Genomic DNA, 19,546 nt, shown 5'->3' with positions numbered 1-19,546 from the left:
GAAAGTCTGTTGCTGTTGAAGCAATTACGATTTGTGACCGGTTCGAACGGAGGTTCAAGCCGGTATGAATACAATTTTATTTTGGGTGCTTTAGTTATAAGTTGCTTTTAGAAAACGTATTTTAGTATCATAGCTTGTGGCCATACTCTTATTCATGAGCCTTCTCCAATTACAGAGAAATAAAAAATAATGTTAAGGAAGAGATGATTCGCAAAAACAACCTATGTACAGCAGAATAAAATTGAAAAATATATATAAAGAGTCTAGAACCTAATAGAGACTGTTACATCTAAATAGTAACGTATACACACGTCGATACCGCATTTCGCTACTCCCCTGAGGAATGGAAAACGCAAAATACAAATTGAATCATATTTCAAATACGATAAAGTAAAACAAATTAAGACCTCGTGCCAGCACATGTAATGCATCAAAGCAAAGAGTCCTTCACACGAATTTCGTCCCAAAGTTCGCAATCACGGTTATTCATTCTCCCGCGCCAAAAAGCTATCGAGTTTCGAGCCATTTCGCCAACCCATTTAACTAATGCAATTGCACAGCTGCTCCGAAATCCGAAATGCAATCCATCACTGCAAATTCGAATAAATCCCCCCAGCATTCCCGAAATCGAACTCACCTGGCTGACAGAAGCACCGAAATCCGTCCTCCTGGTCCACACAGATGCCGTGAACGCAGGGCGAGGACTCGCACTCGTTGAGATTATGCTGACAGAGCGGTCCGGTGTAGCCCGAGGTACAGTCGCATCTGCAAATAGGTGGAACATATCACACAGCGTGAAATGATAACGGGCTCCCAGCTTCCACCCTCTTTCTCTCTCTCTCTCTCTCTCTCTCTCTCTCTCTCTCTTTCTCTCTCTCTTGAAAAACAGGTTTCTGAAATCGGACCGACGGTTTCGATCGATCCATTTGGCCTGCAGCTTTAGCTATCGTCGATATTAAATTTGGATTAGCTAAAATTTGCTAGCCATAGGACAGTGATGGCGGTCCTATAAACGTCAATCGTTATGGAGAGATTATTTGTGGAAGGATGTCGAAACCGGCAGCCAGCGGTGATAGGTTTTTACGTATTGCCAATGACACTACTCTTACCTGAAGTGGGTGGAGTTACCGACGCAGGTGCCTCCGTTCAGACACTGCGACGGATTGCAGGGATCCGACTCGAACTGGCAGTTTTTGCCGGTGTAGCCTGGAAATTGATGAAGAGGAAATAAGAGTGTGAATTTGCGGAATAAATAATGCAGCGAGCAAGTTGGTAATTGATTTATTTCTACACACACACGCACACAAACCCTAATCGACAATATATGCTGTTCAAGATGAATTTATCGAGAAATGAAAAATTAATTTCCAAAAAAATATTTTAGATAACTGAATGAAATTATACATATATACATTTATGTAATTACCAGTACTTGGCATACATTCATTAAAAAAATAACAATTTTTGTTGTATTCTCCATGCTGAAATATACAATGGTTTAAGTGTAAAAAATTTCATTCAGTTATCTGAATTAGTTTTTGAGCAATAAAATTTGCAATTTTATCGTGCGCCACAATTTCAGGCCCCACTTAATGGATTTTGTTTTTCAAATTTCGCATTTCTTGTCCAAATTTGCCCGGTTTTGAGTTACCTCCGTTTAAGTGAACATGGAGACAGAATATAAAACCTTCAGTCTAAAATTTGAACACGTCTATGCTATGTATTCAGCGGCGCTGATTTGTTCGTCCCTTCGCTACTTCCTCTTCCCTCATCACTAATATGGTGACCGCATCCCAGATATACTCATCGTGGTGCATCCCTTCGATGATATTGTCGACTGTCACGCCTGACATACCCATTCGAACCTAGGGCATTCGATAACCACGTGTTAAGGCGTCTCTTGCACGGTCATACACTCCTCACAAAGGGCTGACGAAGAATGTCAAACCGATCCAGCTACTTCCGGAAGCATACCCCATACCTGGACAAAAACTGGTCAAATGGAAGTTCGCCTCTCCATGCGTCCTATGCACTCACACCGACATATTTGAGATGAGTCGTTGGATCCTCCTTTCTTTGTCTACCTTGGCCACTCTTGCTCCCACTTAGCCAACGGGTACGTCTTGACTAATCTCTTTGCATTTAGTGTATTCCTACATTGGTAACATGCCATGGCCTTAGCTAGAGTGATGCAGATGGTAACCATCCAAGCAATGACCTCTGATGATATCGTTCTGTAAGTCCTCGCGATATGACCAGCCATTAGGCGAAACGTGCTTGTGAACGTCGTGCGGTTCCGCTTTGAGTTCAGAGCAGCAGCCAAGGTCGCTACTCCATACCTCGCCAGGAGACGGCTCGTGCAGCATCTTGCTCCTCCGATGTTTGGCATGATCCTAGCCAATACGTTAGTTGCCCTCGAAGCCTTCTCACATGCGCAGTCGAAATGGCTGTTGTAATTTAACCGATCGTCGACCATCACACCCAGGTGCTTCAGCGCACGCTTCGATGGAATTAAGTGTTCGCTGATCCCGATACGCTTGATTTCTTTTCGGTTACTGACTACCTACGTTTTGTGGTGAACCAGTTGCGAGTTGACATCAGCCATCCAGACTTCTACGGTACCTATTGTCTCAGCCGTCAACATATTCACTTCTTCGAGGGTCTCGCCGGCTATTGTCAGAACAACGTCCTCAGCAAAGCCAATGATCTCGACACCCCTGGGCACCTTACACTCCTCTGACTACCCTTGATCTTGGTCTCTGAAAGCATCTTCTAGATTTTGGCAGGTGCACGGAAAATGCCGAGTCAACTCTTCAACCGCCAATTCCAGTTATCCATCGGCGATGGACTACATACTGTTACGTCGATGATGGAGTCCCGACCGTCTTTACGGAATGTTCTAGCGGAACCTTTATTACACAGCTTTATATTCAGTTTCACCAACACTCCGTTGCACATTATACTTCAGAGCGTTGGGAAGAGGTCGAGCCCTGAGGTACTCCCGCCGTGACCCTAATCAACCTCAGCTCCATGTTCGTCTCGTAGACCAATACTCGGTTCTAATAGTAACTTGTCTGAACCATAAAAAATAGTGCGAGACTCGGGCGGTGTTGAACACGTTCTTCACTTCGATCGTAACCACGGTGCAGTAAAGATTACTCTTTCTTCTTCGCTTCGATACCTTTCCCGGAATTCGAGCTGCGATAGTCTGTTCTCACTTTTAGCATAGTTCATCAGCCTGTTTAGGATAACTCTTTACAGAAGTTTACCAAGAGTACCCAGCAGGCATATAGGCCGATACGATACTGGATCTCCTGGTGGCATTCCTGCATCAACACCAGCTTCTGGATCTACCATCCGGCTATCGGTTCCGGAGTTACGGGTTGAAGAGTGTGGTCACTGGCAAATTCCCATACAAACTGGTAATACTATGATGTCCGAATGATGTATGATGTGAATACTTATTCAAATGGGTTCAACATTACTTGGATTTGCGAGTCTAGATCCCTAATGACCAAACAAAGTAGCTTTGATCGCATTGGTCACCTATGACGGTTTTTGATGCCGGGGAACTCGCACAGTTCCTATTTTTCAATGAACTTCTGACTGATGTTTATAAACTTTATTTTGACAGCCATTGAATTTCATTCAGTTCTGATTTTTGGTTCCAAAGCTACAGGTTGGTTATTGCGGTCACTTAGGAATTTCTCATATAAACCGGTATAATCGTAACACCTCATAGGTTAAAAGTCTATTCAAATGAACATTAAATTACTTCGATTCGCAAGCCTAGATCACTGATAGTGAATCAAAGATTTTTGTAAAATATTGTCCACTATCGATAAGACCCGGGTTCCAAGCATAAAATCCCAATAGAGAAGGCATCATCCAAGCGACAGCGTTCGACGAACAGGGAATCGCCGAACAACAGTGGGTGCAGGAAGCAACCGCTACGGAAAAAGATCAAGTGTCAGGATCCAAGACAGACACTAAAAACTGAGCAGCGTCAAACTTTCAACGAAATGGCCAAATGGTACTCGATGGTCATCATTCCGGTTGAGTACCCTACGAATACCCTCAGCCATGAACAATTAAATGCTATTCGATGTACGCTGATCGATAGCGTCATGGAGCAGAACTCCAACAATTCGAGACTCAAGTTTAGGAAGTGCACCTACAATCAAGCGTATCACGAAATCGCCTGTGTAAACAAAGATACAGCTAAGTGGATGAAGAATGCCACAGCTGCGATCAAGCCCTGGGAAGGCGCTTCATTGGAAGCTTTTGGGTGTTTCCCCGAGAGCATCGACAGGTCCGAAGGGAACATCCTCCGCCTGGTGCAGAATCAGAACGACAATTTCTGCACAGAATGCTGGAGGATTGTGAAGAGAACTACGGTCCTCAAAATGGTAGAGCTCCTGTTGGTGGTAGACGAGGCTTCAGTAAAACTGATAACCTCCCAACACAACCAGCTGAACTATGTATTCGGAAAGGCTAGAATGCACCAGCTGAAGGGGGGCCCGGTCTTCGCCGAACGTTTCAGCTCTAGGCAAGCCGACTGTATAAGCTCCTGTGGGTGACCAACAAGGAGCACCTCAAGACGGACTTCTGATCATAGCAAGTCTGCAGCGACGGTAACGAGTGCATCGGTGGCAACCCATCTCACGAGATATATACAAACCCACCCTAACGTAAGCGGCTCACGAATTGATACGCAAGGAGAAGATCGAAAACCACCTGTAGGCGAAGGTGAGCAAATGGCAAGAGCCGAAGCAAATACTGGACCAAAACAGGCCACTAGAACGTCGAACAGCACACAGCCTGTAACTAGCCGTCGGTACAATAAAGGGGACGAAGCATTGACCCAAAAATTGACGGTAAAGAAACCGAAAAAATGAGCAGCATTCGCTGTATTCAAGTGAACCTTCACCATGCAAAATGTACCATAAGCGTTCTTGCCCGGAGGTTCACCAAAGAGCGCCTAGACATCACTCTTCTACAGAAGCCGTGGGCACATAAGCACAAATCTTTGGCCTAAATTCCTCAGCTCACAGGTTAGTATATTGTAACGACCAAGAGCTGAAGTTTTGATAAACAGAGCAATAAGATGCTCTCCATTCTACAGAATTCACTCAACAAGACATCGTAGCAATAACAGTGGAGGCACCAACGGGTCGGAGAAAGCAGGAGATTGTGTTCGCATCTACCTAGTTCCTTGGTGAGGCGGATGCCCTCTTGTTACGAGGTCTGTATGTAGTAATGTTCCTTGGTGGAACGAACATCTAGCAACACTTGTGAAGGAAGCTAGGCGCCTGTTCAATAAAGCAAAGATTACTGGTAACGGATCAAAAAACAGAACCGCTCTTACCAAATACAACGCTGATTTGAGAAAGGCAAAAAAATATCAATGCGCGAGTTCTGTGAAAACATCGGAAATTTTCCAAAGGCAGTTTTCCTTCAAAAAGCCTTATCAAAGGATCACACAAATGGCCTAGGGCAGGTGAAAAAAGGCGAGAGAACCAATTGGCAATAGTGAAACATTAGATGTTCTAATGAACACCCACTTTCCTAAGTAGTTTGCTACAGACGAGAGTTCGACAGGTCAGGAATGTGATAGATTCCGTCCTAACAGGACTTGTGAGGCATCACAGAAACTGGTCTGTCAGATTTTCACACCATCTCAAATTAAATGACCTTCGAACCCTACGAATCCCCCGGTCCTGATAGCATTCTTCCAATATTTCTACAAAAATCGGTAGTCATATATCTTCCAGATCGACAAAACATCCTGAGATCCAATCTAATGCTTGGGCACACATCAATAAGCTGGAGAGAAGTTAGGGTAATATTTATTCCAAAAACGGGTAAAAAAGACTTGACACTACCCAAGGTCTTTAGACCTATTAGTTTAACATCAACACTTCTGAAACTGATGGAAAAACTGCTGGACCACTATATTTGAACGGAGCACTTATCAAAAGTTCAGCTAAACAAGTACCAGTTTGCATATCAAAAAGGCAAATCTTCGAAAACAGTCCTACATACCTTAGTAACACTTATTAAGAAAACCCTCGATTGCGCTTTTCTTGACGTCGAGGGTGCTTTTGATAATACGTCCTACATATCAATTCACAAGGCCCTGGCAAAAAGAGGAGTAGAAAATCGATAGAGGACTGGATTTTTGCAATCCTTAAGAGTCGAGATATAACAGCAACGTTAGTTATTTTTTTATTTTGGGCTTTAACCATGAGGAATGAATGATATGAACCGTAAGACCGGTGTACTCGTAGTGTTTTATACTTCTATCGCATTGGTTGCAGCTCGGTGGGTCGATACGCTATAGTATAGTACTGTTAACCCGGTATAGTACTGTTAACGGGCCACGGGAAACCTCCCCTACACCCGCTAAAGGTGAGGCGGAGGGTCCATGGTTTGCATGGTGTGTGGTTATCATGGTTGTTGGCTTCGTGTGGTCGTAGTTGTTTGGTGTTTGGCTAGCCTCCCCTACACTCGGTCCGAGTGAGGCAGAGTGCCCGTGGGATTGTACAAATTAGATCGCCTGCAAGAGATGTTTAGCGCGTTAGATGTTCGTGTTCTAGATGCGTTCGAGGAGCCTCGCATCTCTTAAAAAGGAGATTAGAGTTTCTTCGCTCACTGAATCGTTCGCTAGAATGTCCTTATTGGAGAGTGGGAGTCGGTGGAGGATACGGAGGTTGGCGAATTCCAGACAGTTCACCAAGAGGTGTTCCACAGTAACCCTTGTTAGGCATATTGGGCACACTGGTGGATCGACTCTGGTGATTGTGTGTTCGTGGTGATCTTTGTGTGACAGTTCGCAATCGGGAGAGGGCTCTCTGCTAGAGTCTTGTGGGGCGGTCAACCCAGCATGCTAGCTCCCCTTTAACCTCCTTGGGGTTGTGGTAACCGAGAAAATTTTAAACGCGTCTGTTCGCTCTAGAGTTCGTTTTCTGAATGTCGAATCAAATCTTTTAACGATACCTTATGCATTACACATACTCAAATTCCTTTCACTAAAAACACGCACACACGTTCATTAGTTGACCGTTTATCCATTATTGTATGAACGCAACTTATGCTCGTTCTCGGATATCTCTCTTCTAACAGCTTTCAACAAAACTCTCGAAAGCACTTTTAATTCAGTGCATGGCCTATACCTTTATAGCAACTACCTTGATCAATGATTCATATCCATCTTCACATACACATCATTTTAAAGCTCTCCCGAGACTCCAACCCTAAACGATATTTTCTATATTAATAGCGCACTTCACAGTAAAACAATACAATATAGGAAACGTCAGTTTTTGTTTTTGTTTTGTTCTATAATTCTGTTCTGATTAATAAATTTTAGTGATGCATATCACCGTCGTAGGCATTTTGTAAGTACATTTTAAGACAATTCTAGAGAAAATTTTCAATAGGACGTAAGTAACAATGAGAGATTCTCTTTGTGGTCTTTCTCTTCTGTTCATTACTCGGCCATTTCAACATTTACTACTCTACTCTTTGTATAATATTCTAGTAAAAACCGTCGGCTTTCGATATGTACTGGAAAATTAGTGCAAAGTGTTGTAATGACGTCGTAATAAACAAAAGAGAAAGTAAACAAAGAGAGACTCTTAATGTTACTTACGTCCTATTGAAAATTTTCTCTAGAATTATATTATTTATTTTTCTTTATAGCTCTACTTATCTACTACAGGGGTGACCGTATTGATTCCTCCAGTGGGTGGTGAAATGTTCTCTAGTTTTACTCCGAAATTCTATGACTATATCCGGGGAGGGTACCGATTTGGTAAGTAGTTTCACGGTACGTCTCCCGCGCACTATCAGTACATCGGCTTCTTCATTTCCGCTGATCCCACAATGACCAGGAAACCAACAAATTGTAGTCAGCGAATCGCTGTAGTTCTCGATAGCCTGTTTGTACGGGTGGCGCGATGCGCCAGTTTCAAGGGCGGTGCTTACCGACAGGGAGTAAGATAGTATAACGGTTGGGATGCCATCTGTTTTGTTGGCCAGCGCGAGGCTATTCGCTGCGTCTTCTGCTGGGAATACGGAACAGATTGGAGGGAGGCGGAAGGCGAGGCCTGCGCCTATCACGCGAACTCCAACCCCAACTCTGTTGAATAGCTTGGACGCATCTGTGAAGATCCGGGCGTGGTTTGTGAACCGATCTTTCATTAGCTGGTAGAACTTAGTTCGGGCTACCTCTGCGGAGGACTAGCGCCAAGTGACCTAGATAAGCTGGTGTTCGTGCACGGCTGACTTTCGTACCAGGAGCGGTCCCGAGTTCTATGAAGACGTGCCAGTTGGGGAAGTTCCGTACCGCTATACTCCCCGCAGTCGTTGCCCGATGTCCTCTCCAGATATCTTAAGGCGCATCGGATCATAATATTGGCGGCTGCTCACCGGAAGGGGAGTAGACCGGCCTAAACACAGGCGGCTTCAGCTGGGGTGCGTCCCGAGCAACACCGTTTGTTGCCACAATAAATCTAAACACTGGTCTCAGTGGAATATGTACCCAACAACAACAACACCGTTTGTTGACTAGCAGTTTCTACAATATAATTTGTTGCAAAGAAGCGTACATTAACCATTATTAAACTGAATTAACAATCAATAAAGTACACCAGCAAAAGGTTATGGTTATGCAACAAACCGCGGGCATTATATGTTGCAAGTGTTGCTTGGGTTGGGAGTAGATTGGAAGCCAGTCGCATCGTACTGTTGTACAGAGGAGCCAATACAGTCATGAAGCCGTCCCAGCTGAGGCTTGTAGTCTCGATTCCATAGTAGATCTTGCTATGAATAAGAGCCCCTCCGATGCTGAAGGCTGACTTCCTGTTCCAGTTCGGGTGCCGGTAGCTGATGGTCCGGATTAACTTAAACTCCACTGTTTCGGTCCACCGACTAACAGCGTTTACTGCAGCCTGCAACTTTATTCTCACTCAGGTCGTTGACTTCCCTACTACTACGATAATGGTGTCAGCGGCGTAGATAAAAATATGGACAACCCCTGGGAGGGTGGCGAAGAGCGAATTCATACTGACCAAAAACAGTAAAACAGCAAGCACGGACCCTTGGAGGACTCCGCTTTCTTCAGTGAAGATTCTAGATTGCTGACCACCGATTCCTACACGTCCTTTATGAAGCTGCCTAAGTTTCCGGTAATTCCCCAGTTGGCCAGCTGTCGAAGAACTTCCTCTGGTTGTTGGCTAGAGGTTGACGAAGTATCTTTCCAAAAGCACCAAGATGGGATCCGTTCCCCATCACAGCAACGTTGGGAGACATGAAAGCAACTATAGCAGCCAATAGAGGCTGTCCCCAGGGAGGCGTGCTATCACCTCTGCTCTGGCCACTAGTGGTGGACGATCTTCTCAATTATCTGACTGAAATGGGTTTCGAGATTGTTTGATATGCAGATGACATCGTCCTAATTGTGAGGGGAAAACATGAATCTGTACTAAGCGAACGGATTCGATTAGTCCTGAACTTCATCATGACATGGTGTTTCAAAAAGGGATTCAACCCTGCAAAAACGGTCATTGTACCGTTTTCCAATAGAAAAACTACAATCAACTACGCGGAAGAAGCGAAACACCTAGGTGTTATCCTAGACAAAAAACTGAATTGGAACTCACACCTGACATACACCTTTAATAAAGCAACAACAGCACTGTGGGCGTGCAGTGAACTCTTCGGGAAAAATCTGGGGTCTCAAACCGAGGTTGTCTTACTGGTCCTACACGACAATCGCCAGACCACGATTAACTTATTCTTCCATTGTGTGGTGGCCCAAAGATAAGCAAAATACCACCCAAGCTAAACTAACAAAAGTTCAGAGGCTAGCCTGCCTATCTATCACAGGCGTTGTGAAATCAGCACCCACTACAGCTATGAAAGCCATGCTTCTTCTACCTTCATTGCATAAACATGTTATAGGGGAGCCGAGAATTGGATCTCTGAGCGTGCTAAAGGGTCAACCGCAATTTGATGGGGATTTAAATGGTCACCTGAGTATAATAAAGGAACTCAAACTAAGACCTGTCTTATCTACAGTTCAAGATAAAATGGAGACTAAACCGAACTTCGATATCTCATATGAGGTCCACACAGTGAATCGTCAGATATGGAAAGTACTACCTCAAAGTACTATATCATTCTATACGGATGGTTCTAAAATGGGTGAGCTGACTGGCTCGGGGGTCAACTAACCAAGAATTAAAGAAGCAATATCAATGGGAAAGCGGTTTTACAGGTAGAGGTATATGCAATATACACCTGCTCGGAGGTCTGTAGGAAACGAAACTACAGACATGCACAAATCGCAATCTTTTCGGACTGTCAAGCAGCACTGCTGGCATTCAGGTCGTCGAAATGTGAGTCCATGCTGCTTTGGCAGTGTATCACATCTTTCCAACTACTGGCAACTCGGAATAAAGTAATGATATTTTGGGTACCAGGCCACCAAGGAATCGATGGTAACGAAGTGGCCGACGAACTAGCCAGACGTGGTTCATCAACCATGTTTCTTGGACCAGAACCATTTCTAGGAATATCTACTTGTGCCATCAAACTAGAACTTTCGACTTGGGCAAGAGATCATCTATTAAACGACTGGCGTAACGTAGAAGGTGCTCGACAAGCTAAGAAATCCATATATCCAGATACAACGAGAGCCAAAAAACTAATGGATCTAAAACGTAAAGATTTACGTATAATCACTGGTTTATTTGAGGGCATCATGTATCATGTATGTATCATCTGGAAATATCTGGTAAAAGTCAAGATAACATTTGTAGATTCTGTAACTACGAGCCCGAGAGCTTGGAACATATTCTCTGCCATTGTGCAGGACTATTTCTTCGAAGGGAGCGATACTTCGGAAGGTATCTTATGAGGCCTCACGAGGTATGACATACCTGTCCCATACGGATCCTCAGCTCCATTATTAATGTACTACCCGGTTGGGACGACACATGTAGCAAACAAACAACTCGCTTTCAACTACATTGGTTTCGGGAAATTTGTAATATGTAGAGCAAACATGGGCAGCCACTAAAGATAACCTGAATAGTGGTCGCAGTGGCAAAGTTTCCCCTAGAAAAACAAACACAAACGGCAATTATTTTCCAGACGAAATTCATGTTGAAAATCGGTTGTCAGTGACCATAATACTCGAATGATCGATGATATGAAGTTTTCTCCAGTAATGTGTACAAATTCGAGCGCTTTGCATTTTTCGCTTTATTACAACTCATCAATCACAGAAGAATCAGTATTTATTACTTCAGCGGACTTTATTGCCTCTACTATCCTGCAAAAGCTTGTGTTTTCATATCGATTGGCTTGTTCCTGAAGACACTGTCGCACGAAGCGACCAGTGTTACAATGCAATGATGGTTCCTACCGATAGAACTAGGGCATTTATTTGCGAAACCCTTTGAGGGGTTCTGTATGCGTGTGCCATTGTTGCCGGGACTAAAATGGAAGCGGATAAATTATTGCTATTCAGATTTGAATATTTTACGACCGAATCATACGCTGATTTAATGCATTTCTGCCGCGCTTTTTCGCTGTTATTTGCGACAAAATCCCATTCGAAAGATAGGCACTCAATCTTTTATGGTTTTCGTATGGTGTCACAGTTTCAGCATCCATTATCGTAAGCAGGGTATCAATGATGGGTAACGAAATATCAGCAAAGATCTCGAAAAGGCTGTTATATTTGGAACTCGTCGTTTGGCAGAATGTTTACATCTTTAACCCTTTAACGAGTATAATGCGTGGATAAAATCGTGAATAAAATAAATTAGTGAATAAAACCGAAAATACACGAAACAGATATTTTTTTATTTTTTATGCATACCACAACGCTACACTTAAAATTGTGGAAATATAAATTTTTGTTAAAATTTGCCAAAAAACAAATATTAAAAGAGTGCAACAATGTTGTAATTCAAGGGTTGTTCACAGTAACAGTAACGAAGTCCATCATTTATAAGTACCCAGGGCTTCGAATGGGTTTAAGGCGGCCCTAACACCTGGATGCCTTCGGGTATAAGTCCTGAGACTTTCAGCGAATGCTTTCCTTCTTTTCTAAGGAGCAAATTCCGTAGCACCGTCATTTCCACTTCACTCTGGAAAGATGATTCCAAAACTCATAATCATGGCAAACACCTCGCAAGAAGAGAACAAGTGGCTTTCACGCTACGCTTTTCACGAAATGAAGAAAAATGATAATCTTCATGTTTCACGAGATCTCTTCAATTTATACATCTGCTTCTGTCGGTTGCGGCAATATAAAGCACACGTGTGATAGGATGATTCAATTTCTTTTGACAAGTATCTCCAATGGAATAACAAATGAATTTATTAAATAACGTGTTCGGAAATTCTGATTAAAAATATTTGTTTGCTCGATATTATGGTAAACGTCCTTTTGTTTTGAACTTTTAATTTGTGTCTTGAAACAACATAACCGCTTTGAAGAATGTCATAATAATCAGAAAATTTGCTCATATCAAAGTCGATCTCTAAAAATATCCTTTAAACAAACTTTGCTCACGCTGACATTAACTACCTCAGTAATTAATTAAATACAGAACCATTAAACAACTCATTCCCCCCATTTCAATTTTATTGTATGTACAAAGCAGAACCGAATAAAGTACCCTGCTTCCCCAAGCAACATATTGCTACCCTAATATGAATTCTACTCAACAAATTTCCGCTTCTTTGCCTGCCACGTCAATATTCTCTTCACAGTCGGAGCGCGTTGATATGTGATATGCATGAGGAAAAATTCACATGTGCGCCATTTAGTGTACATACTTCGTATTCAGCTTCTTTCAAGTCTCTCCACATTTCCGGCACCAGGGTTTTCGCCTTTGTTTCGTGTGCTTTCATTTCGCACGGTACGATTGGGAGTTTTGTTGCTAACCTGCTTCCACCTGTTACCTGCTAATGAATAGTCATTTCCGATAAGCGGTTTCATATCGGCAGCTTTCATCCCGCGAAGGCAGGAAAATAATTAGCGGGAGTGTTTATATGTACAATTCAGAGATAGTTTGAATCGAAAATAGCGTTTTCTGTCTACTGTCGCCGTCTCCATATTTTCGAATCGAAAATCTAAGATAAAAACTGTTTTAAGTTGGTAAAACAGATGTGCAGATCAAAAAAACTACAAAAAACTTTTCATACAAGTTTGTATACAAGAATCTTCTAGACAATAAAATTTGAATGTCTATCGGACCACCTAGTGGCGAAAATATGAACTAATTGCATTGTAAATCCGAAGTGTTCAAACAAAAAACTTTAAAATAATAAATTGTTCTGGAACCCCCGATCGATTATTTAATGTTTGGTTGCAGATGAAAGAGAAAAGTCCATTCTTTTGTATCCTGAAGTTTTAGAGAAGCCGAATTCCTTTTGAATAAATTTGTTCTACCAAACACACCGTGTAAGATTTTTAGTTTTATTTAGTATTTTAGATTTGTCTAGAGTCTATTTCTACGTAAGTTTTGTAGTCCCATAAAATATATCCGATCTACTTAGTCAGAACATACGCGCACAGTATCCTGGTAACCAGGCGTTGATTGAGCGTTCCGGTAGGATGTTTGCTGGCAAACTATGACTGAAAACCTTCTCACATATAAATTCGCCAAACTGCAATATGCGCCACAAAATTTTTTTTTTGAATTCTCAATTTGAAGCTCAGATGGCAAATTTCACATCATTTGGACAATTTTAGACTCCCGCCCACTTCGTTTGAAATTTTTGAAATTGGTATTATGGGAAAATATGGAGAAAAAACATACTAAATGCTATAACTTTTGAATAGCATTCAGAAAATTACAATTTATACTTCTTTTTAAAGAAAATAACCTTAGTATTTGAATGGAGATATTTTTGTTTTTTAGAAAAAAACGGAAAAGTTGGAAACTGGGTCATTTTGGCCCCAAAACCCCCCATTTTTATTATTTTTTCTGCTCTGTGATGCAAATCATACATATTTTCCAATGTGAAAAAATCGAACGGAAACTTTTTGACTTTTGTCCGAATACGAGAAGTTGGGGTTATAGGGCCTTTTGTCATTCATATTAAATTTTGTCATTTTCTCGTGCACATATCTCTGCGCTTAGGGGTCACACGAGAAAAAATTAATTCCTGGAAAAATAGGGGAAGTTTAGGTATTAGAACATTTAATGAAAAAAATGTGATTTGTAGAGTTAAGGTCGAAAGGATTGATGTTTCTGAATTTTACCGGTAACGAATCTATTTTTGTTGAAAGAAGTTTCCACGTTCAACAAGTTACATTTTATGAAAATTGATTGAAGAATAATAGAGATATATGCACGAGAAAATGATTAAATTTAATATGAATGACAAAAAGCCCTATAACCCCAACTTCTCGGATTCAGACAAATTCAAGTCAAAAATGTTCCGTTCGATTTCTGAGTTTTTTTACATTAGAAAAACCGCAAAATATGTATGATTTGCATCACGGAGAAATTTTTAAAAATAGGAGATTTTTGGGCCAAAATGACCCAGTACCCCAGTTTCCCGTATTTTTCTAAAAACAAAAATATCTCCATTCAAATACTAAGGTTATTTCATTTAAAAAGAGGAATAATTTTCTGATTGTTACTTTAAAAGTTATAGAATTTAATATATGTTTCCTCCTTATTTTCCCATTGCACCAATTTCAAAAATTTCAAGTGAAGTGGGCGGGAGTCTGAAAATTGTCCAAATGATGTGAAATTTGGCATTTGAGCTTACTTTGACATTTGTCACAATATGAGTTTTTCTTGATTTTTGCGATACCCTAGTGCCACAGTGAACCTTTTGACCAAATTACGACAAGAGATCTCAGGATTTTTTAACTTATCCCATTGATCTTCTAAGTTTGTTTTGACTGCTCCGATCGTTAGTGTTCCTCGGTAATGTTTAAGCATGGTATTTACAGTTACGGTAGGTGTGAGAATGCGGATAACCAAACATAAACATCTTTCTTCCAGATTTTCCTATGGATATTGGTGTCAGTCATGTCATAGTGGAGGACATTTTCAATGCTCTAAATCATTTGGATTCATCAAAAGGTGCTGGCCCTGATGGAATTCCACCATTATTTATGAAAAACCTAGCAACCGAGCTTACAACTTCATTGTTCTGGCTCTTTAATATGTCTTTACAATCTGGAGAGTTCCCCAAAACATGGAAGAGTTCTTTCTTAGTACCTATATATAAATCTGGGAAAAAATCTGACGTTCGCAATTATCGTGGAATAGCCATAATCTCCAGCGTTCCGAAACTTAACGAAAAAATATTTCTTCAAATAAAAAACAGAATTACTAACCTCCAACATGGCTTCTTCAAAGGTCGTTCGACCTCAACAAATTTACTAGAATTTATTAACTATTCACTGATTGCAATGGACAATGGAAACTACGTGGAAGCACTTTACACAGACTTTAGTAAAGCATTTGATCGAATCGACATCCCAATGTTACTTTATAAATTAAAAAAGATGGGAATTGAACCTGAGCTGCGCACGTGGTTAGAATCATATCTATCCAACCGCCAGCAAATAATCAAATTCAAAGGAAAGCAATCTAATCCAATTGAAGTCACCTCAGGAGTTCCACAAGGCTCTCATTTAGGACCTCTATTGTTTATTTTATATGTGAACGATATTTCCTTCCTTCTCAAAAAACTGAATTCTAGTTTTCCACACGTGGTGTCAAAAAAGCCTCCTACAGCTAAACGTGAAAAAATGCAATTCAATCACTTTTAGTCGAAAACGACAAACACCGAATGTTGTGATTACCTTAGGAAGACAGACTGTAGCAAAATGTGAAAGAATTAGGGATTTAGGCGTTATATTAGATTCCAAGTTAAATTTTATTGATTATTATAACACAATTTTTCACAAAGCTAACAACATGCTCAGTTTTATAAAACGCTTTAGTTATCATTTTGTAGATCCGTATACAATCAAAACATTATATATTGCTTATGTTAGGTCGATATTGGAATATTGCAGCATCATTTGGTGCCCTTTTTCAAGCACACATGAAGAACGAATAGAATCTGTACAAAAACAATTCATATTATTTGCCCTTCGTAAACTAGGTTGGATAGCATTTCCTCTGCCATCTTATGAAGCACGCTGCATGCTTATCAATATACAAACATTGAAGGAACGTCGTGAATTTGCAATGCTTTCGTTCATTAATAATATCGTCTCGCATCGTATTGATTCAGCCGAAATTTTATCCAAATTGAACTTTTATGCACCTTCTCGACAGCTACGAAATCGAAGCATATTTTCAATAACTCCATATCGCACAAATTATGCAAAATATGGCCCTATAAATCGAATGATGGCTGTTTATAACCGCTATTGCGAATCAATTGATTTTACAATGTCCAAACTAAAACTCACACAATATTTTATACATAAAAGAAATTCTAACGCATAAGAAAATGATTCTGTAAAAGCTGAAATTGTTTTATTTATAATAAAATTACGTATATATATATATATTTTAGTAAATAAGAAAAATGTAAACATTACTGTAACTATACCAGTCTACATCGATTGACGAAATAAATAAACAAAATTTCGTTTCAATGAATGTATCCTATAATCAGAACCGCAGTTTGCCACGGTGTGTTTGGTAGAATAAGTTTATTCAAAAAATTCAGCAAAAATTTCAGTATGCGATAGAATGGATTCATTTGCAAGCAATCGCAAAATAATTGGTCGGGGGCTCCAGAAATGATGGGTGCAATATATGGTTGTGTAAGTTACTAAGCAATGTTTGTTTTGATTTGAGTTGGTGCATATTGTCCTTAGTGTTTGCGTTCGGATTCGCTTTTGGTAGTTCTGCTCTACCCGCAGCGGGGACCCGCAACACTGGCGCCCAACTAAAAATCCACAAAATTTGTACTACCGTTAGCAAATTTTTTGGTTTAGATTTATATATTTGGTTTTGTGCTTGATTATCCTAGTAAGGACATTTTTATTTTAACCTTTACGCATAAATCATGTAGTCAACTTAGGTCGCACCTCACACCGAGGAAAGGTGATTCGCCTTAAGACACTCACACAACAAGAGTCCTTAAGCGACATCATGCATACTAGCTCTGAACATGTCATGAGTGCACAGGCCAACATTGAGGTCTGCCAAGCACAGCTGGATACGCTGCACATTCAGGTGGATGCGGCAATCTGCTCAGTCAATACCGCGGATATGTACGAACTTCGTACACTATCAAAATCGTTTGCGTTTGATAAATCCCTCGGTTGAACTTTGTGATATTCTCGCAGGGTTAATCGTACACGTGAATGATTTATTGAAAAATGTGATGGGAGTGTTACCAAACGTAGTACACAGTGAGCAAAGAGAAGAGAATGCTGAACAACCACGATTACTCAACCAGGACCATACGACTACACACCGCAATTACAGTTTCCTCCGCGAGTTTCATCGGACTCGGGCAGGCGAGGGCGAGAACGAGTCTCTTCAGTTTTTGGTTCACCGGAAAGACAGCGCACCACAACAAATGAAAACCGCACACCGCCACCGTCATACGAGACATATGACCAACAGGCCAGATTGCGAAGATTGAGGGAAGCTCAAGAAAGCGAAGCACGCGCTAGACAGTTGCAGGAGGAACAAGTGCGAGATAGAGAATACCAAGCCAGGGAGGATTACCATAGACTTCGTGATGAGCTGTTGGATCGTTTGCTGCGCCAAGAAAGGCCACCACCAGCACGAGCGGATGAAAGGAGGATGCTGAAAGCTATACATAACTGGCCCTTCAAATTTCGTGGGGAAAAAGACACCACTTCACTCAATGTATTTTTAGACCGAGTGGAAACGTTTGCCAGGTCAGAGGGCATGAATGAGGACACACTGTTGAGCAGTGTCAAACATCTGCTACATGAAGATGCTCTTGACTTGTATGCAAGAGCGACATCACGGAATTTACTATGGTCATGGGATGGAATTTTTACCAAGTGGGTATTCTCAGATTCTTCGTTTGGAGGCCAGTTTTCGATTCCAAGGAGTCAGTGAATCGTTTGCCAAATACTATCGGGACATATCGGCACTTTTTCGATTTGTTGAGCCGCCTATTCCCGAAGAAGACAAGTTCTTCACAGTCAAGAAAAACATGACGGCGGACTATGCAGCGATTGTGACAGCAGCAAAACCCCGATCACTTGAGGAGATGGTGGAGATATGTACAAGCTACGACGAGACCAGAATGCTCCTGAATAGACAGCGTCGTGTAGCAATTCCTCACAGTGCGCTACTGAAGCCGAACTTTGCAACACCGGTATCCACAACCAAACTACTGCCGGGGCCACAGCAACCACCGCATCGCTTCAGCAGTATACACGCAGTAGAGATGGAACTCGGAGCTGATGGAGAGTTGGGACCGCAACAATTCGTCTCGGAAGTAAACGAAAGGTCAACTCGACAGGACGAGGAAGACGGGCGATACGAGATGGATGAGCTTCTCGAGCAAGTTAACGCACTCAAGATGACTCTGGAGAAAAAGGGTGCCAGAACCAACTTGATAACACAGAATCGCCCTCAACAACAGTTCGCGAACAGTTTCAACCGATCGGGAACGCAGCAGCTACGTGAAGAATTCAGGAATCGACCAGCACTGATGCAGCAACCACGGCAGCAAAACGTGATAAAACGAATTCAACAGTTAGATCAGCAACAAGGTTGGCATCGACAGCAATTCGATTCCCAACCAACGGACGAACAAAATATAGACAACCAAAGAAGCGATTGGCAACAGCAAAATCGGTATCAGCGAACGGAACGGCCAAACTAACAGAAACCTGAAATACCAAATCATCAACGAATTGTAATCACTTGCTGGAACTGCGACGAAGAAGGACACAGATTTATGGACTGCCCGAAGCCGCAGGCAATCCTATTCTGCTACCCATGTGGAAGGAAAGGCTATTCCTTGCGCAGTTGCTTCACATGCCGTACAGATGCGGTAAACTCTCAGGTGGAGAACGAGCAGTAGAAGGGAGCAGCTCTCCGCAAAATCTTGAAGACCCTTCGGACATTCCAGAATTTAATAACCTCAGTAATCATTAATCCCGGAAGCGACAATCGTCCTCACGCTGTAATCTCAGTGCTAGGAAAGAAGATCATGGCTCTGCTCGATAGCGGAGCGAACTGCTTATTGCTTGATGGTAAACAGGTTCAGCTAGCTGGGGAGTATAGACTGAAGAAAGGGAACGTGACGGACGGAATAAAAACAGCGGACGGTACTCGACGCAGCATCACCGACTTTGTCGAAAGATTTTTGTTTGAAAACATAGGTTTTGCAATGAAACTGTTAGACATTTTTGCCACTAGGTATTGCTATAGACAATCAAATATTACTAAAAGTGAGAATCGAATGGACAATTTCACTGCCTACAAATATGTAGAAAACTATAAATCGATATAAAATCTACCGGGAAAGTTATAAAATTTTT

The 19,546-nt window shown here is 41.6% G+C and overlaps 1 protein-coding gene across 2 annotated transcripts in view; it reads right to left on the bottom strand.

Moving 5' to 3' along the window:
- LOC131682226 (uncharacterized) overlaps window positions 1-19,546 on the bottom strand; it is a 500,520-nt gene that overhangs the window by 128,961 nt on the left and 352,013 nt on the right. For both annotated transcript variants that reach the window (XM_058963559.1, XM_058963558.1), the window contains 2 exons: window positions 1,110-1,206; window positions 638-765 (listed from right to left, as the gene is read on the bottom strand). In XM_058963559.1, coding sequence (XP_058819542.1) covers window positions 638-765; window positions 1,110-1,206 — 225 coding nt within the window. The remainder of the gene's footprint in view (window positions 1-637; window positions 766-1,109; window positions 1,207-19,546) is intronic.

The sequence above is a fragment of the Topomyia yanbarensis genome, chromosome 2 (assembly GCF_030247195.1).
Source record: "Topomyia yanbarensis strain Yona2022 chromosome 2, ASM3024719v1, whole genome shotgun sequence".
NCBI lineage: Eukaryota > Metazoa > Arthropoda > Insecta > Diptera > Culicidae > Topomyia > Topomyia yanbarensis.
This window is presented reverse-complemented; position numbering and strand designations above follow the sequence as displayed.